The sequence below is a fragment of the Engraulis encrasicolus genome, chromosome 9, assembly GCF_034702125.1.
Source record: "Engraulis encrasicolus isolate BLACKSEA-1 chromosome 9, IST_EnEncr_1.0, whole genome shotgun sequence".
NCBI classification, from domain to species: Eukaryota; Metazoa; Chordata; class Actinopteri; order Clupeiformes; family Engraulidae; genus Engraulis; species Engraulis encrasicolus.
In genome coordinates, this window is record NC_085865.1 from 52,574,936 (window position 1) to 52,596,089 (window position 21,154).

General features: G+C 43.0%; 1 protein-coding gene across 1 annotated transcript in view; it reads right to left on the minus strand.

The window, feature by feature from the left end:
• Positions 1 to 21,154, minus strand: part of pip4k2aa (phosphatidylinositol-5-phosphate 4-kinase, type II, alpha a) — a 53,270-nt gene that overhangs the window by 27,644 nt on the left and 4,472 nt on the right. Inside the window, exons 2-3 of the mRNA XM_063207365.1 lie at positions 1,991 to 2,088; positions 977 to 1,073 (exon numbers count right to left, since the gene is read on the minus strand). Of these exons, the coding sequence (XP_063063435.1) occupies positions 977 to 1,073; positions 1,991 to 2,088 (195 nt within the window). The remainder of the gene's footprint in view (positions 1 to 976; positions 1,074 to 1,990; positions 2,089 to 21,154) is intronic.

Consider the following 21,154-nt stretch of genomic DNA (forward strand, 5'->3'; position numbering starts at 1 on the left):
GGGCATGGAGGATGAAGAAGAAGAGGAAGAGGAGTCATGGGAGTGAAGAGGAGGAAAGAGGAGAAACGGTCTTGTCAGCCTACTCATGTGGACGCATGGTGTCATTACGTGAACTAATGGACCAGGCAACGACAGCACACTCTATTGCAGCTAACAGACAGGAGTACTGAATCATTAAAACTGCCAACCATTCATCTATTCAACACCCAAACAGATTAATCATGATTTACCCCAAAAAAGATAGACAAAACTAAACACAACTACATCTACCAACATTTACTGTGTTGCTCAGAAATCACACATGCACAATAAGCATACAAAACAACAAACAATAATAAAATTATTAAAGTGAGTAAAAACTAGCTGATTGCTACAAAGCGGGTTTGAATGTAAATTTGCAATGTATGGTACTCAATTGAAAGTTCTGAATCCAGGGAATCCAGAGGAAAATGTCCTGATCAATGTCAAAGTCAGAGTGTACTTTATTGTCAAAATTCTATGTTACAAATGTTAGCACAGAAGATTGAAATTTCACTTGACCAGACTCCAATGTGCAGTTAAACTAAACATATTGATAAAGACTCGCAGATGTGCAGGAAAAGGTCTCTACTTTGTAACCAGCAACGTCAGCACGTCTCTGGCACGAGCCAAAAATGGCGTGAGGCTGAGGGGTTGTTCCATTATCGTGACTCCCGTCCTCCCTTGTACCTGTGGCCTCGTGATGACATCGCACAAGCACAATTCTAAGGTGAGTTTTTCATTTGGAATCGCGATGTTGAATATGGAAAAGTCCCCCAATAGTCCCCCAGTGGCTAGGCTGACCGCGGAGAAACGTAATTGTTTTGTCCACAGAGGAGGGGGGGGGGGGGTCAGCGAAGGCCACAAGCACAGGTCGAGGACGGGAGTTAGGACAATGGACTGAACCCCTAGTGACCCATCGGTCCGGCTCCCCTTTCATGTGCGCACTTGTGTTTACCTGGAAATCTTGGTCATCGATGCCAAAGCGCTCTCTCAGGTTACGAAAGACCAGGGGACAGTACTCCTTGAATTTAAAATGGCTTGGCATGTTCTCTCTGTTAAAAAGAAAATACACAACACACAAACATTGGCATCTTACAAAAGCAGATGAGAAAACAAACAATTACAAACACTTTAAATATACAAATGTAAGAACTGTAACTCAATGTGCCATGACACAAAGCTGATTCACCATTGTGAACAGTGACAAGTATGAGAGCATTATTTTCCAAAGACAGAGGAGAAAATAATACAGTGCACACTTTAAATATAACCGGTTAAAAAATTATGTGCAGTTGTAAACACTTATCTCATGCTGGAATCAAAGCCATTTGGCTGTTGGGGACGGTGATGCATTTGATAGTAATGAGAGCTGGTTAAGCCCGATCTGAAGAGTCTATGGCCTGTGGACCTGAAGACCCAGTCTAGCCATTGAAGCGACCCAGTCTACCCATTTGGAACCATCGGAGTCTCTAAGTGTTGAGTTAACACTACAACTTATACTGTGTGCCCTCTGCACTGTGCATTTCGACACTTACGGTAGGATGAAATGGAATGAAAGCAAGTGTCATGCATGTATGGGGCTTTGCTTTGGCATGACAAACCACACTGTGCTTACCTGCAGCTTATTTTGGTATTCAACTTTTACTATTTTGTTATCTCATAATTAATACTCTGATAACTGTTGTGTTCTGTTGTTGTTGTTGATGTTGTGATTTATAGAGCCAGAAAATAACTTTCTAACAGCATCAAAACCATCTCTTTGAGACTGAAATGGACATAATCAAGGATTAATGTAGTTTCCTACACTTTATTAGTCTCTTTCTCCCTTAATATTAGTGTCAGATGCATGCCAATGCAGTTCTGGGGTTGACTCTTGCCACTAAAAAGGCACATTAAGTTGCATTAAAATCTGTATCGGTCAGGCCCCAAAGTGTCTGATTTCACCAGATATGACTCCAACTGTGCTTACTTGTTGAACAGATGGTTGTCCACTCTGATCTTTGAGTAGGCCTTGAAGTCATCAGGCATCAGCATGATGGGAATCTGGATGTGGCTCAGCTCGTTTATCTGCAAAGGGGAAACATGTATTACATTACATTATGCTTAACGCCACGTCAAATTCAAACACTTAAGAGTTAGGGTTGTTAGCGAGGGATCTGGTATCTTATAACAGTACACTCACACACACACACACGCACACACGCACGCACAAATGAGAGAAAAAAGAAGCAAATTGGATTTCATCTGATGGATGAAATCATTTTGTGTGCTGATGAAACTCTCACTTACACCAACTCCAAGCCCACACACACGCACGCGCACAACGCAGAACAAATCATATCAAAAGGCAGTAATGGTGACCTCAGGAATCTGCCTGGCTGCGCTTCAGTGTTTATTTATACCGCTGTGTGTGCGCGCGTGTTTGTGTGTGTGTTATTGCTACTATTCACATCGAGCAGCTCTACGTGTCCTTTCCAATTGTTTTCTATACACACGCATACGTACACACACAAACAGAGATGAGCACACAAGCAAACGCATGAGGGCACATGGACACGAGTTGGCTACACAACATGCTGGGTGTTGGATTGGTGAGAGCTAAAACAACACACACACACACCATGCTGGGTGCAGGAGTTGTGTGTGATCTTCATCGAGCTGGGTGGCCTGATGTGCCAGTCCCTAAATGTCGCTCCAGAACACACACACACACACACACACACACACACACACACACACACACACACACACACACACACACACACACACACACACACACACACACACACACACACACACACACACACACACACACACACACACAAAGCCTTGCTTGAGTGATCGAGTGGCACAGAAGGACACAAGAACACAAGGACAGCGACTCAAGAGCCTGGAAGAAGGCGAGCCATTTTCTCACCACCAAAGAAATGCCACTTTGAAAGCCCACATTCATGCCTGTCTGCCTGGATGCAGCTCCAAAATCTGCAAAAAATGTCTTGCCTTCCAAAAATACTCCCTGATTGGACAGCATTACACTAATTTTCAAAAGCTTGCAACAGGCCAATATCAATCGCAAAAATGACATGCGTGTTATTATTTGGGTTATAACCGGATTTCTTTCTTACTGGATTACTGTGATAAAGCTACAGCAGAGGCTTTGGAAGGGAGAATGACAGGCTCATGACAACATGTCGTCTATGAAGAGAAAGTCTACACCAGTGTTAATTTTGTCAGCTTTTTTTGATTTAGTCGTAGTCTTAGTCACAATGACGAAAATCAATTTTAGTCTTAGTCATATTTTAGTCATTGCCTTCCCAATTTAGTCTTAGTCTTAGTCTAAATGACGAAAATCAATTTTAGTCTTAGTCAATTTTAGTCATTTTCGTCATTTTAGTCAACACTGTACATTACAGAACTTCTCCACACACTTTTAATATATATCATTGACTGTAGAGAATAAACCTTCTCCGCACACTGCTTCTCTTTTTAACATACATCACACTGTAGAGAATAAAACTTCTTCTCACACTGGTTCTCTTTTTCTTTATTTCATTTAATACCAGTGTTAATTTCGTCAGCTTTTTCAAATTTAGTCTTAGTCTTAGTCACAATGACGAAAATCAATTTTAGTCTTAGTCATATTTTAGTCATTGCCTTCCCAATTTAGTCTTAGTCTTAGTCTAAATGACGAAAATCAAAAAAGGGCATTGACGAAATATTTTAGTCATAGTCATGGTTGACGAAATTAACACTGGTCTGCACACACTCCATGGAATTCCCTTTTGATTTTCTTTTTGTTCAATTCATGTTCTCATATGCCAGGGTGAGAGTTCAACCTTCCTAATGTAGGCTGGCTACAGTGAAAAATAACAGTGTCCACTTCCTCTCTCAGTGTATGAACCCACACACACACCAGAAACAGAAAACTGCACTGCACACACGCACACGCGCACGCGCACACGCACACGCACACAGATGCACATGCACATGCACATGCACATGCACACATACATGCACACGCGCACACACACGTCCACACACACGCCCACACAGGCAACACCTTTAGCCAAGCTCTTCACTCTTTGTACTCGATGGAAACTCAACTGACCCTGTGAACCTTCACACGTGGTTTGAGGTTTGGACTAGTGTTTCTGTTCAAACAATAATTATAGGTTAATTGTTCAGTAGAGTTTTGTTTCAATAAAGCCTCAATATCTCAGTTTGTTGCGGATACCCGCTTCGTTTTAGCTTAGGCTAGGTCTGCAACAGAGGCATCTTGAGAGAAACCACTAAGAGGTTGAAGTCTCACCTTTCGAACGAGTCAAAACATCACAAAATGGGTTAGAACGCTAGAATTCTATGCCAATATTCCGAAAAAATCGTTGGCACTCAATGTATTAAGATTTGCCTGAATCCGAAACGGAGTACTGATTCTTATTCCGATCATCAGCCGGTACATTACAATGCAGTGAAAACGATTGCACAGTGCATTTTATTTTCTGAACAGTAAGATAGAGATAACTAAAATCTGGAGGTCATAACTAGGCTGTGGGCTATGCTTAGCTACTGGCAGCTGTGGTGTACTGGTTAAGGAGCTGGACTGTAGATCACAGGGTGCAAGTTCCATCCCCACCCTTACAAATCCTTTCCTCCCTGTGCCCTTGAGGCCCTAGGCACCTAATCCCAAATTGCTCCAGGAACTGTAACAAATACCCTGTAAAATCTGTGAGTCGCTTTGGATAAAAACGTCAGCTATGTGTGATGCAATGTAATGTAATGTGTAGTTGTATAGACATCATTTACTGTCTAAAAGTCTCCACCACTAGCAGCACTTTAGAAATGGATGAATATGTTTTGAATTGTAGCCCATCAAACACTGGTGCATCAATCACATGTGTGTAGCACAACGCCACTAACTGGAAATTGCTAATGGTCCGTTCATTTTAATGAGCCGTTTATGCTTGTCAATGTCACAGCTCATTACACAGATACACAAACAAAGTCCATGTGAGAAGGTCCGGCACACAGGTGTGTTAGGGGCAATAGAGCAGCATGCTGGCGCAGGTAAGACTATAAAGGCCCTTTGGCAGAACCTTCATGGCCATTCCATTCAATATCAATTTCTTAAGACAACGATTTGATTATTTTCGATATATAGAAGAACAGTCCACTCTTTCTTGATTTTCACATATTTGCAGTATTTCCGAGTATTACACATGAATGTGTGTATAATTTTCTTCTCATTGCGCTCAGCACTTGATTAGTATTAGAATTATTACCATAGCTTAGCATAATCACTTGTACTGGCTCACTACCATAATATGAACTGAGTTTTACTCGCTGAAATTTGCTCTGGTCGCCCAGGTCGATTCACCTTCGCCAATTTGCTTTGGTCGCTTTATTCGCTGACCCTCCATAGAGAAATAATGACCTCTGAGGCTCTGGTAGCATAGGTCGCCTTTGGTGTACACTGTACATGATGCATCTTTATTATTATTGCATGAGAAACATAAAATGAATCGACTCTCTTGTGAACGTATTGATTCATTGAATCGCCAATGCATCGACACAAATCGATTATTATTTTCACCACCTACACTGGCCATCGACATCACTGGTTTGGCACTGCACTGAGAGAGAGAGAGAAAGAGAGAGAGAGAGTGAGAGAGAGAGAGGGGCGAGCGCAAAGAGAGAGACAGGCTGAGGTGAGGAGGGCTCTGATCATCTACGTCACCATCTTAAGAGACAGAGAGAGAGACAATGAGAGAGGAAGGGAGACTCGAGTGAGTAGGATAACTGTCCATCCCAAGAGAGATAAAGACAGGGGAAGAGACAGGGGGGGCAAGACAGGAAAAGAGAGAGAGGGTAAGAGAGAGAGAGAGAGAGCTCAGGTGATTCAGGCCGCTGGCCATCGATATCAATGTCTTGGCACTGCACAAGTGTGACAGCACTGTCACCATGGTGACTCACTCATCACCTGACGCCACCGCAAGGTTGCCATCCTGTCTTTGAGGTCTGCTTAAAGCCAGGGACCCAGGGGGTCTTTCTCGGGACTGGGGCAGCTCAAGCATTAGTAGATAGTGACAAAAAGAGAGGAGTCTTTACTTGCTTCTTGAAAGTTGAAAGTAGGTAGTAGTAGTCTTTTAACTCACTTGATGCCAATGCTAAGCATGTCATTTCGTATCCTTCAGTACCAATGACGTCTCGGCGCATCAGTTCAGGTCTTTTATGGTGTGGTGTTGACATTGGTGGTACATAGAATTCAATTTTCTGTGGCTCTTGAAAAAAACACCTAAAAATGCTGAAAACAATCTGGCACTGTTGGCTTGCATGATTCGAAAATGTCTGGCATCCAATTACTTAAGAGAGAGGGAAAGATAGCGTGTGCATTTGTATTTGCATCTGTCTTATACAACGACTTTCATAACCATCATTTTCTGTTTTGTTGTGTTGTGATGCGGCATGCTGCAACACTGTAATTTCAGTGTGTGATCAATACAGTACACCCATGCAGTCCATCCATCTTTCAGTTTCTTCATTCATCCATCCATCTATGCACCTGTCCGTCCATCTATCCATCCATCCATCCATCTGTAACAAATGCTTGTAGACATATGGGTAGTTTTATAATGCACAACAAAGCCGCAAACTAATCAGCTCACAAATAGGTGTGGTCGGATCACCAATCCAGGCCACTGTGACCACCTTTGTAGTGGGACCTTGAGTGTACAACCCAATTTCCGAAAGTGGAAAAAACAAACCTAACACCAACAATTTGGCCAATCTCTCATAGCAAGCACGCTCCATTCAAGATTTCCCCAAACCTATTAGCATTACATTGCATTACATACAACTTGGCTTAGACTTATCCAAAGCGACCTAGTTATTAACAGGGTATTGGTTACAGTCCCTAGAACAATGTGGGGTTAGGTGCCTTAGTGCCTTCAGCCATGGAGGGAGAATGGGACTGGTAAGGGTGGGGATTGAACCTGCAACCCTATGATCGCAAAGGGCAGTCATGGGTAAGCTGTAAGGGCATCAGACTTGTAGCCCAAAGGTTGCCGGTTTGACTCCCGACCCGCCAGGTTGGTGGGGGGAGTAGTTAACCAGTGTTCTCCCCCGTCCACCTCCTCCATGACTTAGGTACCCTGGGCATGGTACCGTCCCACCGCACTGCTCCTTTGGAGCGCCTGACCCCTTCCACTGATGAGGCATAAATGCAATTTCCTTGTGGGCAGTGTGCAGTGTTCACTTGTGTCCTATGTCATAATAACAATAGGAGTTGGAGTTTCCCCAGTTGGGCTTTCACTTTCATCTACAGACCAACTCCCTAACCATTACACCATGGTTACATTAGCTTTAGCATATTAGCATAAGGAATTATTAACAAGTCCCCCTCCACCTCTCGACCACCCCCCTCCAACCTCACTGTCAGTGGTTCGACTGGTCGTCAACGACATCCAAGATGAAGGTTACAATGTGTGTACCAGTGTGTGTTGTGGGGGAATAGGGAACATGATGGATGCCACAGTTCTGGAGCCCGCAGCCTCGGACGGCCTGACAAGGAGCACTCGTAAATCACTGACCAGAGAAATTACAACCAGCCACACACACTGGTTTCATTACCAACGAGAGAGAATGAGGGATAGGAGAGAGAGGGAGAGAGGTGTGTGAGGATAGAGAGAGGGGGGGAGAGAGAGAGGAGAGAAACAGAGGTGAAAGAGGGAGGGAGAGAGAATAGGAGAGATACAGAGAGAGGGAGAAAGAGAGAGTTAGAGTCTGAGAAAAACAAGTGATGGAGACAGAGAAATGAGAGAGAGACAGATCAAGCAAGAGGAAACTAGAGGCTGGCGAAGGAAAGAGGGAGAGTGTGGTTGAGAATGGAAAGAAAAACTTTAGCAGGAGGCCCTTATCTAAGAAAACAATAAGTTCACTCCAACAACAAAGCCAAGCTAATACGGTCTGCCAGGTCCACAGCGGTGCCAACACACACCATTTCTGAGTTTCCTAAAGCATTGATGCTCAGAGCTCCATGTCCAAGGTCTGATTACCGTACTGGCCCTTGCCCAGGGGCCCAAGAGCCAAGGGTTACAATTTCAATATTTCTATTGAATATACCACATATACCAGGTTGCTATTCTCTGTTGATTTAAAAACAAATGCAAACAACTGTATTTTCAAATTTTCTCCCAACCCGCCACCAAGAAGAGGGTATCTTACTGTGCTTCTACAATAAACTCCTGCATCTTTTCTGAACCAACATGAAGGGGAGGCCTTTCTTGTTGTCTGGTCCCGGGGCCCATGGAATCATCAGCCGTCTGTGTGTTTAAAGTGTTCCATGTCGCACATTACTGTGAAAATGAGCAGACTCACAGGAGTCTAGCCAACTTGATTCATTCAATTCTCATCTCTCCCTCTCTGTTGCTTTCCCTCGCCCTTTATGTTACTCTCACTCTCTCTCTACAGCTCTCTCTCTCTCTCTCTACATCTCTCTCTCTCTCTCGCTCTCTCTCTCCCCCCTCCTCTCTCTCCCTCTCCCTCTCCCTCTCCTCTCCCTCTCCCTCTCCCTCTCCCTCTCCCTCTCCCTCTCCCTCTCTCTCTCTCTCTCTCTCTCTCTCTCTCTCTCTCTCTCTCTCTCTCTTGCTGGGTAGCACTGAGGCCGGGTGTACAAGACTGAGCCGCCTGCTCTGCTGTGACGTCTGTGTGTGTGAGCTGCATGAAGAGTGACGAATAGTGGAGAGGAGTCTCCTGTAGCTTGAGAGTAGATCCCCAAATGCTATTGGGCATTGGTTATTAGTTCTTGGACCAATGTAGGGATAGGTGCCTTGCTCAAGGGCACTTAAGCCAAGTAGGGAGGAAGGGATTGGTAAAGGTGGGAATCGAACCCACGACTCTGGGATCTACAGTCCAACTCCCTAACCAATAATACGCCAAAGCTGCCCCCATGCCTCAAACCAGAACTCAGCACAATGCAGCAAACATTAAGTCTTATCATATTGTTTTGCACAAAATACGACAAGGCTTCAAGTCTTCTGCAGGGCCTGCTGTCTGGTACTGATCCAGTCATAAAACAGGCAGATACGGTAGAATCCCACACCTGCTCATCACAACATCATGCACCATGCCTAAAACCATAACAAAATATGTGGAAATCTTACTTCTCTTATTACAAGCTAAGCAGAATTTTAAAATAACATAAGATTAAGGGTGAATTCTATTGTTCGGCTTCCCTTTCAAATGGCATTCAGCCTGGTTATACCCCATGGGAATAACTGTGAAATCAGTTTATGCGAGTCATGATGACAAGCGATAGAAAATGATAGCCTAATTTGGTGAAGTTAATGATCTCCTTTCCACAAGTACAGCGCAACACATCTATGGCAGACTGAACAGAGTGCTTTACACAATCTTGAATCTTGATCATGAAGACTGCAATTTCAGGGATACTTTTGGCTTCTTACTAACTTGAGACAACTTGTCTGAAGTGCATTTAAGGTGATGTACGGCTGTCCAAATTACAGACACAAGTCAATGCACAGTGGAAAACGGTTTCAAACACTTCGACTTTTCAAGTTGGGCCTTATCTTTTGATTGATCTCCATGCTGTTGTGCATAATGACAACCGTCTTGAAAACCCTTATGCAAGATATTCAGCTCAGAGTCAGACAAGCACTTAAGTATTAGTTGCAACTTGCTTGCTGTCACTGTTCTTTTTGTTCAAAGGTGGTCTACTCTCATTGTGGTTCAATGCATTGATACACATCCATAAGAGTTTCTCGGTCCTACTGTGTCTTGATGCACCTAAATTTAACTACAGTCCTGCTTGGCAAAAGGCCAGCCCTTGAACTAGAATGTAACTGTCTCTCCTGTTGCTTCTACACTACTGAAAATGTTGAACACTTACAAAATTAACTGCAGCTTAAGTTACGAGAACAGAGCATTTCAAGGCATGAATCCAAAACAAGAAAGCCACAAGCTTTTCTCTGTCCTATCTTGGTCTCCCTACATTAAAACTACAGTACTGTGTACTGTGAAGGTAGTCTACGAGAAGAGTGTGTTTCAAAATATAAATAAACAACCCTGAAAGCCACAGGCCTGTCTCTTGGTCTCCATACATCAGTGATTCTCAAGCTTTTTTGAACAAATGCCTCCTGGACCTCAACATGATAAGCCTCCCAACACTGCCTGGACCTCATCATAAGCCTGCAAATGCCTCCCTTAGCATTACTTTTTTTGATGATTTTTTAAAAATGAATTTAAGAAAATATTTAGCCTGATATTTCAAATCTGGTTCATGAGTATTGTGTCACTTCATATTCAAACTGTTTTAGGCCTTTTTTTTTTTTACAGAGGTGGGCATGTTTTCCATTGATTTGCATTGACTGAAGAGCACAGGTCTACAGAAGATGGAGGCTGCACCTCTAGTATAGTGTTCTATCTCTATGTGTATCCTTCTCAACGCCCCCCTAGGGCTCCCCAACTCCCCCTAGGGCCCCCCAACCCTGTAGAGCCCCCGTTGACAAACACTACCCTACATGAAAACTACAGTAGTGTTCAGCAAAAAGCCTGCGTACGCCAGGACATCCATTAGAGCAGGGTTTCCCAAACTGTGGTGCGTGCACCCCTGGGGGTGCGCGGCCTGCAAAAAGGGGGTGCTTGAGTTAAATAGAGCAATGGTGGATATGTGAGTTTTTATCCAGCATAAATGAACATGAAGTAGTTTGTATGGTGAATTGTATGCTGGAATGGTTCATCTGAAGAGTAATTTAACTCCTAGACTATTGGAAAAAAGGATTCCCCAATACAACTGTGCATAATGTGCATTGAATGTGTAGTGAATCATACTTGCGTGGCCATCAGCACACCAAAATATTTGCTTGGGTGCGCTAATCACAATGAAATGTATAAGGGGGTGCGCAGGGGGAAAAGTTTGGGAACCGCTGCATTAGAGGCATCAGGTTTCCAACCACACCACCCCTGAAAATAGGCTTTCAACCATTTAACATTACAATGGCCAATTTCAGAAAGCCACTAGAAAAGAACGAGGCCGATGACTCGATGGTTTTGGAGAGTGGATAGATCCACAACTGTCACAATAATCTGATATTCGTGACAGCTGGAGGGGGAAAATAAAACAAAGTCCACAGAACCTGACACCACCACTGACACGCACGCACGCGCACACGCACAGTCGAGCCAACGTTTTACAGCCCAATCACAATTCCAGACAAAAGTGGTTTCCCTCCTTTCTCCTCCTCCATACGACATCAACCAGAGACAGCCGGCCTGAACTTCACATTGTTTTAAGAGCAGTGTAGGTCCATTTCCACCCTTTGCCAAATGCCACAAACATGAAACCATTGAAGATTAGATATAAGATTAGACGCATATCCAGTGTATATTGAAGAGACCGTTCACAGGCAAAGCAGGACAAAATTCCATTCCAAATTAAGTTCTGTTCTGAAAAGCAATAAAGGCAAAAATGATGATAACCCATCTCAAATTCATGTCACCCTACAGATTTTTAAAGGTCACATTAATTGCTGACTGTGTGCGTTTGAAAGAGAGAGAGAGAGAGAGAGAGAGAGAGAGAGAGAGAGAGAGAGAGAGAGAGAGGAGAGAGAGAGAGAACAGAGGAGAGAGAAGAGTGAGAGAGGAGAGAGAGAGAGAGAGAGAGAGAGTGTGTGTGTGTGTGTGTGTGTGTGTGTGTGTGTGTGTGTGTGTGAGATAGAGAGACATAGAGACAGACAGACAAACAGACACCGACAGAGACAGACAGTGTCGTGGTATGAGAGAAACTATGCCGTGTGTGTGTGTGGTATGAGAGAGAAAGTGTGTGTGTATGTGTGTGTGTGTTAGAGTGTGTATGTGAGTCAGAAAAAGTGTGTGTGTGTATGTGTGTGTGTGTGTGTGTGTGTGTGTGTGTGTGTGTGTGTGTGTGTGTGTGTGTGTGTGTGTGTGTGTGTGTGTGTGTGTGTGCACGAGTGTGCGTCTGTGTGTCTGTACGCGTCTGTGCGTCTGTGTGGACCTGCTTGCCTGTACCGGTCCGGTACTATCAAATTAATCAGATGTGCTGGCACAAACTGTGCTCTGCTGTGCTGTGCTGAGCTACCTAACTGTAGCCCACACTGAGCTGAGCTGAGCTCCCCAACTGTTGCACACTCAGCACTTATCTCTCCTCAACCTCCCCTCTCCCTCGTGCTTGCTACCCTCGCGCCTGTGCAGTCCATTTCACATGGTGGCAACTTCCTGTTTGTCTCCATGGTAGCAGGCGAGGGTTTTCCGCTTTAGAGCGAGCGGGTTTGCCCTCCGCAGGACAGGACAGGACAGGAAGACAGCAGCAGCAGCAGTCAGCAGAAGACCACACACACACACACACACACACACACACACACACACACACACACACACACACACACACACACACACACACACACACACACACACACACACACACACACACACACACACACACACACACACACACACACCTCATCCTGCCAGCAGCAGCACAGCGCACACACACAATCACCTGACAGCCCTGCACCTTCAGCAGAAAACTGTCTCCTGATATGGGCAGAGTTTAAAAACAGATACAAGAAATCCTTCATCTCCTCAGCTGTAGCCCTACTCAACACAACATGAATATTACCAGTTATCCAGCCTCAACATACGTCCATAATTTGTCCTGACTTGTTATGTCATGTCTGTGAGCCACGCCACAGACTGTTTCATGTGTAACAGACAGTTATGTTTTTATTTTAGCTATATCTAATACACGTGACAAAAAATTCTCTCAAATCAGGCACATCATGGACGGGGGGGGGAGCTAATGTCACTATTGTGTGAAATTTATAAGGTACTCATTTGTCATGGTTTCATTTACATGGAATTAATGTTTGTATACAATCCAACAAAAGTGATATGCTAAGCTAGTAGTGAGTAGTGGCATTAGCTGTGGTTGCAACCACCTGACTTCTGCTACTAACATCATCCAATGACCCACATTCTGGCCTCTCCCCCTCAAGCATAGTACATTTCAAAGCGGGAGGAGAAAAGTGGAGAAAACTGTGAATTGTATTATATAGAGGAGCAATGTGAATCACCATTTTGTCATTCACTGAAACAAAACAATGATGGAGCAACACTGAGTCACCTGCACGTTAAGCAAAAATCTGTCTCCAATTTGCCCGTCATGTTGTTTGCAAACACGACAAATCCTCCACTTCCTCCTGCACAATAAATTTCAAAGCAACACAGTGAATCATTGACATTCTTATTAGGCCATGTCAGGTTGACGCAATGACAGCTAATGAAACTATTTTGTTTGACATGCTTCATGTACATAAAATTATTGCTTTGGTAACACTTTAGATTATAATAACAACATTCATTAACATAACATTCATTAACATTATTCACATATTTACAAATGCTTTAAATGTTTAGTCTATGATTAGTTATTTAATATGAGGAAGACCTGCTTTTTCACAGCAGAGTGGGAATCTGCTCCTGCCGGGTGAGTTTGCTGCTTGTTTGTCTGTCGGACACATCCAGTCTTCTCACTCTATGGAGAACAAACTTCCAGGACTATACTGCAGCTGTGATGTGTCCATTATGCTAAAATAGTATTTCTTACTAATCTACAAACATTTATAAATGTTTTGTTGATTATCAGTTCATTATTTACAAAGTGCTAATAAAGCTTCACAGCGACTGCTATTCTGAAGTGTTAAGTTATTAGGGATGCAAACGATTAATTGATTAATCGACTTAAATCCATCAATGTGCTAATCGATTAAAAAACATTAATCACAATTAATCGACAATTCAACTGACAACAGACCCAGGTGAAATGGGTAGGCTATGTGAAGAGTGTGTGTGAAGAGTGTGTGTGAGGAGGGGTGTGAATAGTGGGAATATTTAAATCACCTTTGGATTAAAGAATTGAAATAGAATTTAAATGTGGTATTTTATCTCAATATTTAATTAAAATTTTTAGATTTAGTAGGTTTTTTTTAGAGAAACCTTGAGATTTCAGGGGGGAAACCCTGCTTATCAATTAATCATAAGTCGATCGATAAGGCTATAAACTAATGATTAATGAATTTGTTTTGGGCACCTGTGCAAGCACGGACGGGAGTAACCAGATGGCGCGCACGTTCACAGGCGCGCACGGCCTGGAGACCTGCGCGACGCGCACCAGAACATGATGACGTTCACATGCATATAGGGAAGTGGGGGGAGATTTGAAATGTTTTTACAGCCCTGAAGAAGGCCATTGTTGGCCGAAACATGTTGGCATTTTTTAACCGTTACACTATGAACTAGCTGTTTATTAAAAGCTTTTTAACCCAGAAGAAGAGTGCCTTGGATATTTTTCATTGACTTGGATTAATGAATTAATCGATAATTTGCATCCCTATAAGTTATCATTGTTTTGTGTAATCAGACCTTTTTTTTCAATCCATACAGTAGTGGCATTAGCTGTAGTTGCTCCATATGACATGTACTACTAAAAACGTCAATGACCCTAAAACAAACAACTATTGGCTTATCTTGCAAGCACCAGCTCAGCATTTTCACTAAATCTGTGTCCAACCTCCTAACATTTCAAAACAAAATCCACTTGCACTGAATACATTCCGAAGCAAAAGGAGAAATTTGCTACACAAGGTGGACCACTGTGTTCCACGTTGACCTGCCTTTTCTTTGGGACAAATAAAGTGTCTATGCAAAACTGTACATTCAGTGAAAAAAACTAACAACTTGAGATATCTTTATTATCTATCTATTGTGATGTCTACTTCTTCGACTTCTTCTGTCTACTTCTTGGTCGCAGTAATCTTCATACCCTGTGCACTACACAGGACAGAGAGCAAGAAATGACTCTATGTCTGAAATCACCAAATGTTTCAAAGTTATTACAGATATCTACTTAAGTGCATATTAAATGTAGCAAAAGCCAAAGCTGATTCAGGCACCGTGGTATTATGCTGAAAAGGTATTATGATGAAAAAAGGGGGAGAAAACAGCAGAGCGAGCGAAAAGCACAGCAGACGTTTGACTTCCTGCAGTATTATGTAGAGACTAATTCACATTGTAATAGAAATAATTTCTGTACCTGAAATTACAGATGGTTATTATCATATCACTATATTATGTACTGCAATGAATACGCTTCTTAGATAATCCACTACAACCAAAGTGGTACAATAGTGGTTTTAGCAGTGGCTCATTACCCTGACATGTGCTAGTATTAAACATCATTGACACATACGATGTTGTGCTATTTGTTGATGAAAAATATAAAGTGAAAACACAGCAGAGAGTTACGAGTTACAGCTACGTACTAACGTATTTGCATGTTAAATGCACTTTATTGTTACATGCATGATTTCAGGCAGTATGCTGGAAAACTTCCCGCTCTTAGTAAGCTTAGAATAAGAGACCATGCCATTTGGGGATGAAAAAATGTAGGATAGAGGAATTTAAATAACTCCCATTACCAAGCCTTTCAAAAGTTATTTCCAAAATCTACTGAAATGCATGTTAAACATGTAGAGTAGTCTACAATTCAGAGACATTTCAACACTGAGTACAGCAGATATTGTGCTATTTTGGGGATGAAAAATGGCAAAAAGCTGTCTGGCTGGGCTGTAATGCTCACTCCATTGTTGGGAGGCAGAGTACAGTATAGTAGGCCTTGACCCACAGCTCAGGCCAGCAGCACAATATTTACAGTGACCTTCGCTGGGATCCTTTAAACAATGTAATCAGATATGCACAAACAGAACAGTGCCGTGCAGGCAAGGCAGGGCAGCAAACTGCTGTAGATATGAATACCGTCCGCCCGTCCGTCTGTCCGCCTGTCATTTCGTACCCCAGCCGGTGTTGAAGGCAATAACGTCACCGTCTGGCTATGACTTTACTTTCCATGACTTTCCATGTGTCCGACTTTGACCCGACCCGACCGGTCTAGGATGGGATGGGTTGGGTTGGGTAGGCCCAACAGCATCAAAACAGATGTCAAAAGCATTCTCCAGAACCAGGACCCATGAGGCAGACAGGCAGAAGTGACCTGGTTTTCTGGTGCTTGTTTTTTTTTCTCCCCAAAGCGTCAACCCTACATGCAAAGACGTCCACACGTATGGCCATCAGAGGCAAGCTATGCATGAGCTACAGTTAACAGAAGAAATATTTGGGTAATAGTGCCATACATTAACATTTACAGTACATTCTATATGATCATTTCTACTGTGGACTCAGACAGAGAAAGACAGACATAGAAGAACACAGAACACAGTACAGACATAGAGAGAGAGAGAGAGAGAGAGAGAGAGAGAGAGAGAGAGAGAGAGAGAGAGAGAGAGAGAGAGAGAGAGAGAGAGAGAGGATGAAAGAGTGAAAGAAAGAAGTAAAAAAAGAGAGTGAGCGATATGGACTTGAACTTGATCAGCTCAGCTTTTCAACACACCAGTGGCAGCCTAAGGAGCGTTCAGAGCAGGCTGATAGTAATGGGAAGTCTATGTCAGATCTCCCACAGAGCAGATAACCTCAGCAAGGAGGAAGTGAGCCTGTGCTGTATATCCGTCCTAGATCACAGATGTATATCGGATTTAACGCTCAGAGCTGAGAACAAACATTGCAGTATTGTCGCTGTTGAAGTGGCAACAGTCCCGCCTGTATAATTCATGTGGCGGTGTTAAGTGTAAACATTTAACCAGGTGTTAGTTACAGTCAGATATAGGATAGTGTGTGCCCCAGTGTGTCTTCCAAAGACATGCACAGTAGAGTACAGTAAATGTGAGCCGCAGTGTGCTGGTCCACACAGGTTTCCAGAGATACCAAGTCCTTGTTCCCACATCAGACCTAGGACTGATGAAGCCTCAGTTATCTGTAGGAGACTACAGTTTTTGTTCTTAAAGCTCTCTTAAGGAAAACAATAGGATAGGACAAAGACAAAGCCACAAAAGTTGGCAAACGAGATGTCTTTCAAGAACTCTGGTTGCTTACAACTAATCTTGCACGTGTAAGATGAGCAAATGGATGAATGAGAAAGAAAGAAAACTTGTTACTCAAGGAAGGTGGAGGGATAGTCGGTATCGTAGACAGACACTATGACGATCATGATTGGAAATATGATGTTCAGTTTCAAAAGAAGTATGACACGAAACGCTCCCAAACATTGCACATTTTATGCAAAGCCACTTGAGAAATTTCATTCTTTTTTTTCATGTGACCTAGTTAGGGGTGTGCGATAATTATTTTCTCATTATACTGAATACATTCATGACAATGTATCGCGATATTCACAATATTCAGCATCGATTCATGAAAACAAAAATCGATTATTTAATAATAATAAAAAAGTAAAAAACATTGTGTTGAATGTGCCACTGGTTCATTTTTTTCAGTAGATAGAGTAGGTAATATTTCTGTTGTACCATATAAATTGACTTTTATTTATGCTACACAGGAACTGGCATGCATGCCGCATTTTTTACACGCTGAAGTAAATATCGCAATGAATCACAATAATATATTGCAATGCATAGTGATAGTATTGCAGCGTGCCATGTGAATTGTGATGCGCATCGAATCGTGAACCCCTTGCCAATACCCACCCCTAGATCTACAGTAGTCGAGGTGAGTGTTGTCAAGGTGGCCGTGGAAACCCAGACATGACACTACAAAACAGGTGTGTACACCCCTCACTGCTTTTATGAGACCAACACCACAGGCTTTCACATTCTTTACATCACATATTTATGGTAAAATAATAAGGTCAACAGACCCAAGTTACATGAAAACACTAAAATAAGGCACAACGTGTCTGACAGACATAGTGTGTTATAGAGCTGCTGGCGTGTTATTAATAACCGGCTTCTGTGTGCTGCTCTGCTGTGCTGTGTCGTGCTGTGTCGCCACACTGTTATTGTGTGTGCCTTCACCCACTGCCACACTTTAGCTTTGAGCTATTGGCCATTTATAGAGGAGTCCTTATGTAACACTCAACACAGACACAGCAACTCTGAGTCACTCAGAGAGTCTGGGAATTTCAAAGGATAAGGCCAAGGCTGATGTCAAAGACAGAAAAAACTGAGAGTAAGAGAGGAGAGTAAGAGACAGAGAGACAGAGAGACAGAGAGACAGAAAGAAAGAAAGAAAGAAAGAAAGAAAGAAAGAAAGAAAGAAAGAAAGAAAGAAAGAAAGAAAGAAAGAAAGAAAGAAAGAAAGAGGGCAGTTAAAAGCCCCCATAATCTCGAGTGATTCTAGTCAATGAGGAAATTGCTCAGACGGAGTGCCATTAGAACCTTCCCTTTAATGACAACTTGATTCTGTTACGCTTAAAATAAACGCACACACTAATAACTATTTAGCAGATTGACAGATACTTGATGAAAACAAATGACAATAAAATCGCATTACACTTAAATGGCTCAGAAGCACAAGGACATGATGATGATGGTGATGATGATGCTGATTATGATGATGATGATGATGATGACGCTTTCGATGCTAATCACATGCACCACTAGATGTCCAGCAGACCTTATCTCGAGTGGTCAAGGACTGGTATAGCCTAGCAAGCCACACTCCAATATGATAAGTTTAGTCTGGGATTGCACCATAGGCAAAGTCCCTGTACTAAGCCCATCCCAATGTCTCACTACACAGATGCAAAAGTAGACAGAGCATTGTAAGTAAAAGACAGAGCCAGAGCAAACTCATGGTAAACAATCCCTAGATGTGCACCCCTAGCTGTGCACTCTTCAACCTCTGATTGTTGGAAACTGCCGTCACTCCAAAAAATGCACTCATGTGGCTGGCTGCTTAGCATCTTGCCCCTCCTCACAGCACAAATGTTTGTAGTCAAGGTAGTAGGTGTTTTGAATCTTACCGTTTCTTTTGTTTCAGACAAAAACGTGTGTAGGTGGTAGGGCTGCACAATTAATCAGAAAAAAACGAAAATCGTGAAATCGAAGTCGTGATTTCAATTGTGATTTAATCGTGGCAATAGTGCCCTACCTTCGAGAGCCTCCTTGAAGCCGGAACATACTAACAGGCTGGTGTTTCTGGCCAAACATGTTCACCCAAGTTTCATACCACTGTCTTTTACATAATTATTAAAACTGAATTTATTTTGCTCATCCCGTATATAATTCATTCTTGGTTAGATTTCATTTTGTTATAATTTTTTCTAAAAATCAGCAAAAATCAGTAATCGTGATTTTGACCCAAATCATCGTGATTATGATTTTTTTTCCCTAATCGTGCAGCCCTAGTAGATGGTAGGTGTTTGTTGTCAAGGTGGGCGCCTTAGCAATAAAGTGCTGGGATATTGCAACTGTACAGCATGTTGGGCCCAATGCACACCTTTAATTCTGTGTGTGTGTGGAGTTAACAGCCACAAGTGCTAGGCTCTCAGCTCTAAACACACACACAGCTCTCTGCTCTCTCTCTCACAGCAGGGCCAACAGCTGCACGCATGATTCATATGAGCCACTGCTGCTTGGCCTGAGCCACTGCCGCTTGGCCAAAGCCACACACACACACACACACACACACACACACACACACACACACACACACACACACGCTTGGCCTAAGCCAGGCGCCACGAAACCCCTCGTCACCCTCAACACTTTGTTCCCCACAGGAGGGGAGACTGAAGACTGGATTCGCACTCACACACACATACACACACACAAAGTGTGCGAGCGCACGCGCGCACACACACACACACACACACACACACACACACAGACTGATCTATACCTTCTGGCCAGGCCCACATTTCACTGGCCTTTCACTTGAATAGACAACAAAAAACAAGATGTTTTTCCCCTCGACAAGTGCCATTAAAGGGCTCCCCTTTGCTGTTTAAAAAAAACAAAAAAAAGCAGTGTGAGGAGCTGGAGGCGAAGAATGCGTTGGCTGCTGAGGCAAGGCTCCTGAGAGTGCAGGGGCTCCCCAAGGATTCCAACACTATTCTTACTTGGGGCCTACTTGAAATTTTCACTCAAAGTTCAAAGCCCATAACTGACCCAATAAACAATACAACTCAAATAAATAAACAGCAACACACACACGCACACACAAATACTATTTAGATTTTCTTTTTTAAAGATTTCAAGGCCCACTTGGAATGCTTTCAAGGCCCACCAGTGGACCCCAGCCCACAGTTTGAGAATCCCTGGTCTATGCGTTTAAATGACGAGTTCCCCCCTCCTCCATCAGATAAGGCCCAGTCTGTTCTCAGGCCTCTAAGGCATTCTACTGTAGTATAGTGGAGTGGAGTGAAGGGACATTCTTTCTGCCTCCCCCTCATCCCCATTCCTTCAGAGAGTGTGTAATGGTACTAGCAGAGTGGGACTTCTGAATATAGAGTACAGAAGAGAATCTGAGCCCCTACCGTGGTCCAACGCACTTGTTCGCTATGCGGCCGACCCGGGTTCGATTCCTGACCCGGGTCCTTTGCCAGTCCTTCCCGTCTCTCTCTCCCCACTCACTTTCTGTCACCATCTTCACTATACTATCATAAATAAAGTTTAAAAAAAGACCAACAAAAAAAGAGAAGAGAATCTGAAGATACACCCCAGTCTCATCCACAACATTTCATTGTTTTCGCATTGTTTTATCCATGTTTGAAAAACTCCCATTTAGTTTGTAAGAGGCAATAAAGTTGCATTTGCCTGTAGGCCTGGACAGTGGATACTTGTGAGACACCAGTATTGATTGCTGTTGGATAAGACTACAACTGTCAGTGACATCATTCGACGTTACTTAACTACCTGAGGAAAACCATTCTTTTCACATTTCATTACACTTAGCTGACGCTTTTATACAAAGCGACACAATTTTTTTTTGGTATTGGTAACAGTCCCTGGAGCAATGTGGGGTTAGGTGCGCTGCTTAAGGCGTCAAACATACCAAAGCCGAACGGAACGGACGCGAGACGAACGCTGTCTTTCTGCTTAGTTTCGGCCGGGGCTGCACAATTAGTCGAAAATAATCGAAAATCGTGATAAATTAGTGAAATCGAAGTCAAATTTTAATCGTGATTTAATCGTGGCAATAGTGAAGCAAGCACTGACAGGCTGGTGTTTCTGGCCAGAAATCTGTCCAC